Genomic DNA, 11,117 nt, shown 5'->3' on the forward strand with positions numbered 1-11,117 from the left:
TTTTTTTAAATTTTATAATCCCATCAATCTGTTTTGGCGGCATTATTAGCCTTTTGGGATCTGTACTGATATAAGACTGGCATATTGTTTTTTTCCTTTCTTCAGAATTCTCAAAAAACACTTTGTAAAGGCATTTGGTATCTACTTTCCCACATTCTCTCACATCATTTAATTTTTAGTAGATTTCAGATTAATTAGAAGGGCAATAATGTAGTCTATAACACATGCCCTGGAAGATAATTCTTAAATGAGATATAAAGCAAAAAAAAAATTACATTCATCTCAGGTTTCTAATAAAACTGAAAGAGTACACTAAAATGATAACAGCATTTTTGCTTATACTTTTTCAATGAAATATTGCCTGCTATCTTACACTAAATAAAGTATGAATACTTATTCAAAAACAGGAAACATGCTAAAGTGACAATGTGAAACAAGGTTTTCAAATACTGTAGAACTGGACTCGTGAAGGTATTTGAGTATTAATCATCACAGTGAGTTTTTGTCAAACTGGCAAGTACTCAGCTGTAAAACAAACTGAAAATACATTTTGATTTCTAATAAAAAGGAACTCATTATAAAGTTAATTACAAAGTATCTAGGTATGAATCAGGACTTCCAGGAAATCTATTTCACACAAAAGAATTCAACATGAATGTTCCTGTTGATTTCTGTAAGATTTATAGTAAGCTCTCTGTTAGTAACTACAAGGGCAGGGAAAGTTGTTCTGTTCTTCCCTCTATGGTGACAGTTGACTCTGTGTTTACTTAAACAGTAATTTTCATGTTACTACAACGCTTTGATATCCTAAAACCAATATTCAGGAACTAACATACTATAGTATATTTGTTTCTGTAACCTTTCAAACGTGGAATACTCACATTCACTTAGATACACTCCCTTGAAAGCAGGTCACAGCTCCAATAATAATTCCAAACTGTCCTAAAACATCAGCATTGATAGCATATCTCATGAACACAGCTTCATCCATGTCTCAAGAGGAGACTTAACACTGATACTTTCACCTCTTACAAACTGCTAGAAGCAAAATGCTAAAGGCCATATTACCTTCTTTCATCTATCTGCTAGCATTCGTGTGCAGTCCAAAAGCATCTCATAAAACTGCAGAAGCTGTAGGGAACATCTCAGAGTTCAAACAAAAACACTGAAACAGTGACACAATAAGACTGGCACCAGAAACATAACATTTCAAAGAAAAAGAAAGGTGTGCAATGCCAGCAGTCAAGCTTATCATCACCTTGAGTTGCTGTCCATTGCACTAAAAGTGGATGACTCCCCCCGGCAAACACCAGCTGGAGCATAATCATACTTCTTACTTCTCTTGTGCCTTTATCTGATTACCTCAAAATACTTGACAAACATGAATTCTTTTCACCTCAGAATATTTCCTGCAGCTGGCTAAATATCATCTAGTCTAAATAAAGGATAACTGAGTGTCAGTGCTGGTGGTCTAAGCTTTCTGCTCTCCTTGCTAGGCACCAGTGGTAGAAAATGCATATGGGGTTTTTCAGAGCTTGGTCTATTATACCAGCAAGAGTTTGGGAAAAGCACAACACCAAATATCCACAGTTCTTATTATCTGTGTGAGCAGCTTAGCTCCAGTAGCTTCTAACATCACCTTCATTTTTCTATGTGGCACCATGAGAAACCAAACAATCTTTCTTACCGCACCCAGGACAGGCTTATTATCTTTAAAAAAAGTACTGTGCACGGGAGAATCTGAAAACCTTACAAGATTATAAATCTATCTCAGTTTCTTACACTTCAAATGTTAAGACAAAACAGATGACATGAAGATTACTAGATTATTTTTTATAATTACTCTCTCTCATTATTATTGTTTTAAACTTTCTCTGTCTCTCTCCAGCAACCTAAAATCAAAGCTAGTAACTGGCTGGCAGTGGAAATAATACATCTGTACAAATTTGCAAAGTGTCAGCTGTTGACCACTATTTCTAAACAAAGAAAACACAGAAGTTACAAAGCTCACAGGAAGTACATTTTTTCTTCTAGTCACTGTTTATATGTTTAGATTCATACCTCTTTTTACTATACAACACAGTAATTATTTGGACATTAAGTTAATCTGTTCAGAAACATTATAATTGTTATAAGAGCATTTTCTGAGATCAGGGTTATTTATAAACATGTGTAGTGCAGAAAGGGATATTGTAGTAAATTTCAATGTATTGTCTGCTGGGGTAGGATATCAAAAGAAACATTTCATATCAAGTTTTCAGCAATCTGGAGAACCAATTCTTTAAAATCACTATGAATGGACAATTGCAATGAATGGAACTAGTCTTATATAGATTAAGATTTTCAGTATCAGATTAATAGTTTACATTTTCGGAAGAACTATCAAGGACTTTTCTGTGGTAATTGAATAAGTGCTTGAAATTATGACTTTTTATTTAAGGCTAACTTAAATTACTCATTCTGAAAAAGAAGTATATCCCATAAATCACAGAAATTGCTGTATCACTGCCAGTAACATCTGATATATCAGATGGAAAAGGAAGTATAAACCTAGGTATTTATTGCACAGTTCCAAAAATTTAAAACATAGGGTTTGCTACATTTTGAAGTATGATATGATTCCCAGATTAAAACATCCAGAAATAATATACAAGGAGAAAAATAAGTTTTGTATGATAATGTAGGAGATCACAGTTTTATTAATTATCATGTAATGCCCTTCTATACTTCTCAAGTGTCCTGTCTTGCTGTATAATGTTTAACATATAGACATAAAAAGATGACACTGGATTTACAGCCACTAACAATTCTAGTTGTGCGTCTTAGACATAAAATGAGAACTACTCCTCAAACTAGTAAATCCTCTGCAATTAAAAGGGATTTTACTATGAGGTACTCACCACTGGTTCAGATTTTTAAATAAATAATACAGGTACAAAAGTGTAAATGTCTAATGCTATCTTAGGGTCAAGTAATGTCATTTATAATGACATAGGGATAGGTGTGCAATATCATGCCAGGTTTTGGTCTAATGCAAGTGATAGTTGGTCAAACTATTTTCAGTTTTACAAAAGTGCTCATAAAGTAAATTACAATTCCCTCTAAACATTCTACACTTAGTTATAAGGAAGTATTGTTTGCAACCTTGAAAGATAGTTCCACCAAAAGAAGACTAAGAAACAATCACCAACAGTAAACCAAATACTGATGGATGCCATCAGAAATAATAATTTTTAAAAGTTACTTACGCCTGTCGGTCCCTGTACATCTTGTTAACTTTCTCCCATTGGAAATTAAGCTGATTCAGCTTCTCTTGTATATTTGCCACTTCCCTTGGTGTAGCACTTTGCAAAGCCGGTATCTTCTTGTTTTGAATAATGTCTATATGACCCAGCAGTCTCCCCAGGCTATCTTTAATGCTCTGTAATGTCAAGATTTTAGAAAAGAAAAACAAAACATTGTTTTTATAAATTTAAAAAGAAAAAAAAATGAGCATAAGAAAAGAAAAGGAGGAAAAATGCTAATTAAACAGAATGGAATAGAATGGAGTATTTCAGTTGGAAGGGACCTACCATGATGATCTAGTCCAACAACCTCATGAATTCAGGGCTGACCAAATTAAAGTATGCAGTTAGGGTCATTGTCCAAATTCCTCTCAAACACCGATAGACTTGGGGCATTGACCACCTCTCTAGGAAGCCAATTCCAGTGTTTGACCACCCTCTTGGCAAAGAAATGCTTCTTAATGTCCAGTCTAAACTTCCCTTGGAGCAGCTTTGAACCATTCCTAGGCATTCTAACACTGGATACTAGGGAGAAGAGGTCAGAAACTCCCTCTCCACTTCTCCTCTTGTGGAAGTTGTGGAGAGCAATGAGGTTGCCACTCAGGTTCCTTTCCTCCAAACTAGACAAGCCGGAAGTCCTCAGCTGCTCCTCTTAGGACATTCCTTCCAGACCTTTCACCAGGTCTGTTGCCCTCCTGTGGACACATTCAAGGACCTTCACATCCTTCTTAAACTCTGGGACCCAGAACTGCACTCACTGAAGATGAGGCCACACTAACACTGAATACAGCAGGATAATCACCTCTTTTGACTAGCTGATTATGTTGATTTTGATGCACCCCAGGATACAGTTTGCCCTCTTGGTTTTCAGAGCACTCTGCTGAGTCCTGTTTAGCCTGCTCCCAGCCAGCACCCCCAGATCCCTTTCTTCAGGGCTGCTCTTCAGCCACTCCTCTCCCAGTTCATTCTTAGCCTGGCAGTACCCCATCCTACATGCAGAATCCAGCATTTTGACTTGTTAGATTTCGTCCCATTAATCATAGCCCAATGCTCCAATCTATCCAAATACCTCTATAAGGCCTCTTGTCCCTCAAGAGGGTCAACAATAGCTTTCACAATAATAACAGTTTTTCAATAACTGAGTAACAATGCCTGAATGTCCATCCTTTCCTTGAAGACTTAATAAACTATGTCTGGGAGACATGATGGCTAGAGGGAAAGCAAAGCACCATTGACTTCAGTCCCTCATTAATTCCTCTACACCAAGGTTAGATCTGTTTAAACCCCATTTCTTCTTAAGAAAACAGAAAAAAGTCCTATTTTACATATTTATGCTGAAATGTTCTTTAATTATTTTGCTGTTAATGCTTCTCTTTTATACTTGTTTCAACAGATATTAAACAGATATCAAAGTAACAGCTCAAAAAATAGTTTATCAGGTATCACTGTTTTTCCTTTTTGCTGTATATTTCTAATCCAACATTTACCATTTTTCAAGAAGTCAGTTAATTGTCGTTTCAGTGAAAGATAAAATACTTCACAATACACCTACCTAACTGCACAATTCCGTGTGTTAGAAGACCAAAAGGAAGAAAAGTTAGAGTTACTGTGGACTTTTAGCATCTCTAAAATGTGTGAAAGAATTTAAAACTGCATATGTTGTCAGTGACCATTAATTATTCAATTTTTGTTTTCCTTTTATTTTTCTCCCCGTGGTATTTGTGTTTGAAAGAAAAATGCTCTCTTCTAGACCAGTCAAGACATCAACGTAAAGCAAGAACATGTCACAATTGCTGATTTTCTTCAGCCAAACAAAAATCCTTTCCTCAGTGAAATAAAGTCCATTATTTTGAAAAGCTATGGCCATGGTTCCTTACAATAGTGAACTTCACACTATACCTCTTGCTGCCTGAATAGAATGCAATCAGGCATGAAAGAATTCCAAAGTTTTAGGTTGATGACTGCATCAATTTATTTTTAGTCTGAAGTGAGAATTTCTTTCCCAAGTTTTTAAAGTTAAGATTTTCTCCTTTTCTCTAACAAAAGGTTAACAACTATGAGTTTTTTGGCATTCAAAACAATAAATTGGATGATGCAAACAAAGCTCACAAAAACTTGTACTAAATTAGACAAAGGATCCAGTACACCACTGAGCCACTAAAAGCCTCAAATAAATTTTTACATAGGTATATTCAAATAGCAGTGTAAAAATACACATCTCCCTACTCCATTCAGTGTCTTAATATTTAGGCATTTCTTAAAACCTGCTTTTTAATGAATTCTTAATACAAGCATGCACATATCTCATTGAAACTGCTGAACAGAGACAGGAATGTTCTCCAGATAAAAATCTACAGCCATATTCAGCTTTTACCATAGGACCATAGAATCACAGAATGGTTTGGGTTGGAAGGGACCTTAAAGATCATCTAGTTCCAACCCCCCTGCCATGGGCAGGGACACCTTCCACTAGACCAGGTTGCTCAGAACCATCTAACCTGGCCTTGAAAGTTTCCAGGGACAGGTTGGAAGGGATCTTCAAAGACCATCTAGTCCAACTACCGAGCATGGGCAGAGACATCTTTCACTAGACCAGGTTGCTCAAAGTCCCATCCGGCTTGACCTGGAACACTTCCAATGATAGGGCATCCACAGCTTCTGTGGGCAACCTTTCTACAACCAATTCTTCAAACTCCCTACATTTCCAGCACCACTACCTATGACTCTTCTTGTGTTTCTGTCCCTTATTTTTTCTGAAATACATAAGCCTCAGAATGAACGCTGAGAACATGTAGTTGAGAACTTCGGAGACCAACTGACCAAAGACTCTTAGTCTCTTCAGCAGATTCTTAAGTTGATGCACACAACTCTGCAGCAACTTCATTCCAGCAATAAGGGAGAATGCTAATTTAGCAGTTATGAGAAGTACAAATTACTTGCTTGTGTGTGGGAAGCTCTTTCACACTACCTGCACTTTTGAAAGGAGGCAGGGATCAAAGAATGTTGTGTTATTTTGGCAGGAAGCAGAAAAATAATGAGTGTTAGAAAGCCACACAGAAAAAGAAAATTAAAATTACCCTCTAACACTGTGTCACAGTCTGGTTAAACCCTGTAGCTAGAATCTAATGGTTCTATTTCACCATGCATTAAAAAAATTAGATTTGCCTTTCCTTCATTTGTAGAAGAGAAGGCATAAAATTTGAAGTAATACAGGAAAGATTTTGGAGGTTATAATGTACTAGGAAGAAAAGAAAAAACACCTTTAGCATGAGCAGACACTTCCTTGACCAGTTACCATTCTTGCCATGGAAAATGAATCAGTCCACAGTCCCTCAGCCATTCTCTCACATGGGTTCAGATAGACATGGGAAGTCAGCAATGAACATCTGTGTTTTATTTCCCCATGGGTAGTTAGGAATAAGAATGCTGCAGTTACTTAGGTGCAACAGAATTCCAGTCTACATGCACCCTATTCAGTGGAGTCATTAAAGAAAATAAAAGCTGTACTAAACATTGAAAAGGACAATATTCCATCACATTGTTCTGCCTTCCCTGCACCTCTACTAAAAATTATGGCTCAGATATATACCTTGTGTTTGGTAATACAAATGATAAGTGGAATTGTCTTTTGTTAGTTACAGTCAGAGACAGAACACAGCTAGGTAATTCAGGTTTTTTTGGGGAAAAAAAAGAACCCATAAAGTATGATAGAATCTGTTTTCTTCTATTTTAACTACAACTAGATTAAAAAAAAAAACCCAAAAACCACAAAAAAACCCCACCTTTGCTTGTTCAGTGTCCTTCTGCTCATCTAACTTGAAAGACAAACATCTCATTTATATGCCAACACGGTAAAAAAAGGATGAAATCGTGGTCCAGTCTTGCAAAATTCTGCTGATTAGAATAATCTCAACTATTCAAGGTGAAATCTAGAGAACATTCTTGTGATAGCATCTTGTACAGCTAGGAAAAAAAATTGGTTTTGTAGTAATTTCTTGCTTTTCTTTGCAATATTTTGAAGGCCACAAAGTTCAAAATAGTATGTTTTATAAAGACCCTCATGATCTTATACCATAAAAAGTAAACTATTTGAAGAGTCTGGTAATCATAAATTATAAGAAATTAAATGTAGCTTCAAGGGTAGTTTTACCTATTAAAACGTCACACCAAGATTTTACTTTTCATCTTGAAGGTTCACTAGTATTCGACCTTAATGATTAGAATAGAAGATGAGAGAGTATATTCCTTTCTAATAGTTCGTTGTCAAAAAAATAATGACACCTGAGCTTTATATCCTGGATATAATACTCACTTTATTAAAAAAACCCAAACAAACAAAAAAACCCACCCAAACCAAACACCCCACCCTCTCCCCCCCAAAAACCCACCACAGCTCCAGTTCACGTTGTTAATTTTTTGATGGAATTCACTTTTTAAATATTCTACACTTGCTAATTAATATTTGTATTAATTTTGAAAGGAAACAAGAATCAAGCCAGATGCACAAAGTCAACCAAATTTTAAAGAAGAGAGAGTGGCGGAACAAATCTGCTACCTCACTTTTCTACTCCTTATTCCAACACTTGATCTTCAGAAAAAATTTCCAGCTCTAAATCTGTTAACCTACATGTTTTTTGCAAAGAGCAAATAATGTAAGAAAGAGCAGTGGAATTTGAATTTGCATGAGTATATTATTCAGTAAAATTAATTGAAGAATTATGTAAGAAAATTGTATTTTAAGTATGCAAATTATTATCACGTGTTCAGAAAGGCTAGAAAATGTTGATTTTAACCTTAAAATGCTAAGGAAGATATGGTAGCCACTTCAGTAGGTACTATTCAATAGAAGTAGGAAGTAGGTATGAATTTGTTTTAATACGATGATAAGACATAAATTACCAATTAATCAAAAATTAAAGGTTTATAGTGACAGCAGACTTTTTCACATTATTGCTATTACCAAAGCAATGAAACTGTACTGGTTCCAGACTATAAGATTTTGTTTCATTCCATAATACATCAAGCTGAGCGGTCACTGTCACCCCCGTACCCACGGCAGTGGGAGTGGGCTGGGGCGTGGGGGGAGACTTTGCAAGGCAACCCGGAAGGCGTTTGAGAGCGGGGGCTCGGAGGTTCCTGCCGGCAGCGCTGGCAACACGGTCTTTGTCCCCACCTCGGGTCGGGTGATTAGCAGAGAAGTAGCATCTTTTGTCAGGGAACTTGCTCTGAGAAGGGGCACTTGAAAGTTTTCTTTCCCCCTGCTCTCAGCTACCAGGCCTTTTTTTTTTTTAACTTTGCTGTCCTGGAGCCTGGCTGTGTCCGTCCAGGGGGGTGAGATCCAGTATCATTTGTTCGGTGTTTCTGTTCTCTTAATTACTTATTAACAATAGCATTGTTAGTAACTCCACAAGTTTCATTTATATAATTAAATAGTTCTTATCTCAACTTTTTACCAACCTCCCTTGTTTTCCCTCTGGCCCTCCCTCCCTGGGAGTGGAGAGTGGTGGGAGGGTGGAGTGGTAGAGCCACTGGTGGTGCTTAACTGCCAGACAGGGCTAGACCACGACAGAAATTCTAGAAAACGTGAATTATTTTATTTTTGTTTGAATTCATTGTCTTCGGTACTGTGTTCTGATAGAGTATATTCTCAATATAACGTGATATCCAGACAATAAGCTATTTCTGATTTAAGTAAGTAAAAATAGTATTTCTCTGCCATAGGATTTTCAGTCATGGACCAAGAAATCTACTTCATGTTATACAGCTTAGGCTTTCTATATGTTATCCAGCTAACTACAAAATTAGGTCCTAAATATATTGGAAAAAAACCCAAAAGCTTAAAATTCCACATACTCATAATGTGGAAAAGGCAATAACTCAGAAAGTTTTGCATGTCAGTATTTACGTTTTCTTTCATTTCCCTTTAATTCCCAACTCAGAAACCATTCCCTGGATCAATCCCAGGTGGAGCATACTGAGGTTCTGAGACTGTCCTATATATGTATAATTTGGTCATTCCTAGGAGCTGCCTGAGAAATTTAAGACAGGCATTCAGCAAAGGAAATTGATTCAAATATACCATTTTTAAACATCTGAGTTTTCATATATAGAATATCACACAGTAATAATTCAGAACAAAAAATATATACCAATTAATCAAAAATTTATTTCCTTTAATAAAACAATGACTCACTATTCATTTAAACAAATACCCACTTGTGTCAGTGTTACTAAAGAAAATGCTGATGGATGACCTCCTTTGTCATGACAATTATTCTTTACGACTAAAAATCTCATCCCTTTAGTCTTCTCTGATGTAGGTCTTGTCTACATGGCTCTGACCTTTATTTTGCTCTTCTCTGAATATTTTTTAATTATTTTATATACTTTCAAAATATTTAATCATAGAATTGTAGAATGGTTTGAGTTGGAAGGGACTTTTAAGATCATCTAGTTCCAGCCCCCCCTGCCATGGGCAGGGATACTGTCCACTTGATTATTATTATACTATTTTTAAATTAAACATGATATTCACAATAAATATATTTTACCTGTCTGCCACCATTTTCATCCCATTCCTCTACTCCATTTTTTAGCACTGCTGAAATTTTTTTGGGATATTCATTCCTTTTTCCTGGTTTTAATAACACTATATTGTAAATCTCAATTTTTCCCAGTTTACTGCAGTCTACCCAAACAATTAAAAACTGCATCAAACTATGCTAGTTTTCATGCAGGTTTTAAATGTTACCCTATTAGTAACCTTCTTCCTTGTATAAAATTTGGTATAAAATGAAGTTGCTGCATAGATGTGTGTAGCTACTAGGCAGAAACTCTTAGTCTTAATAAGATGTTATAAACTGGACAGACTTCATGGACAGTTTGAATTAAACTGAAGGTCTTCCCAGTCTGTGAGTAGGGAGGTCTTCTCTCTCCGCCCTTTCTTTAAGTTCTGTATTCTAATACATGTCTTTGTATGCTGACTTGACTTCTAACTCTGCAACTCATTTTTCTTAATAAAGAAACTTTTTAAATAACCACGTAAACTACACTTATTATTTGTTCTTTACTCAGCATTTATGAATTCTTCTGATTCTACTAATGGATGTTAATTTTATTTTTTTTAAACACCTCATCCACACAGATGAGTTCTAGAATTCTGTTGTAATGAATTTGATTTTAATTCAGTATTTTAGAACCATGGGTACTGGTATATTATTAGTACTACTAATCTGAAGTGACAGGGAGATAATGAAAATTATCAAATTTGTTTTCTTCTCCTAATTCCTTGAGAAATGTTTTAAAAAGCACAAGTGCTTAAGACAAAATCTGAATGCCTCTTTAAGTGACAGGTTGTCACTATATAAACAATAAAGTTATTACACTGTATTTAACATTTTTTAAAACATAAGAATCAAAATCCTTATGACAATGACTGCAATTCTCTGAAATAACTGCATACAAAAACCCCACACAAAACAAGAGAAGAAGGATACTCAGGGTTCCTAAAACTCTAGGGCTGCAAGTACTATAATATGTTATACTTTGGGGGGGGAAAAAAAAAAAAGATAAAGGAATATTCCATAAAACCCTTTATGGCTACTAGTTTGAATCTGTAGGTCCTGAGGAATATGACTTACATTTAGCACACTAAAGGAAATGCTTATAAATAAAAAGAGGATGGCAGACGTCTTGTCTCTAGGATGATTCACAGTAAGGAACATGTTTCTTTCCTCGTCAGCAATTTATCATCTAGAGCGAAAACTAGCTGGGTCTGTGTCATTACTCAACAAACCTCATTTGACTTTCCCAACATAACCTCTCACACTCGGC

The 11,117-nt window shown here is 35.8% G+C and overlaps 1 protein-coding gene across 1 annotated transcript in view; it reads right to left on the reverse strand.

Moving 5' to 3' along the window:
• Positions 1 to 2,699: 2,699 nt before the first annotated feature.
• LOC104509747 (dystrophin-like) overlaps positions 2,700 to 11,117 on the reverse strand; it is a gene marked incomplete at its 5' end in the record, with an annotated part of 131,193 nt that continues 122,775 nt past the window's right edge. The window contains 2 exon segments of the mRNA XM_010151784.1: positions 2,700 to 2,747; positions 3,245 to 3,421. Coding sequence (XP_010150086.1) covers positions 2,700 to 2,747; positions 3,245 to 3,421 — 225 coding nt within the window.

The sequence above is a fragment of the Eurypyga helias genome, unplaced genomic scaffold (assembly GCF_000690775.1).
Source record: "Eurypyga helias isolate BGI_N326 unplaced genomic scaffold, ASM69077v1 scaffold7005, whole genome shotgun sequence".
Lineage (NCBI taxonomy): Eukaryota > Metazoa > Chordata > Aves > Eurypygiformes > Eurypygidae > Eurypyga > Eurypyga helias.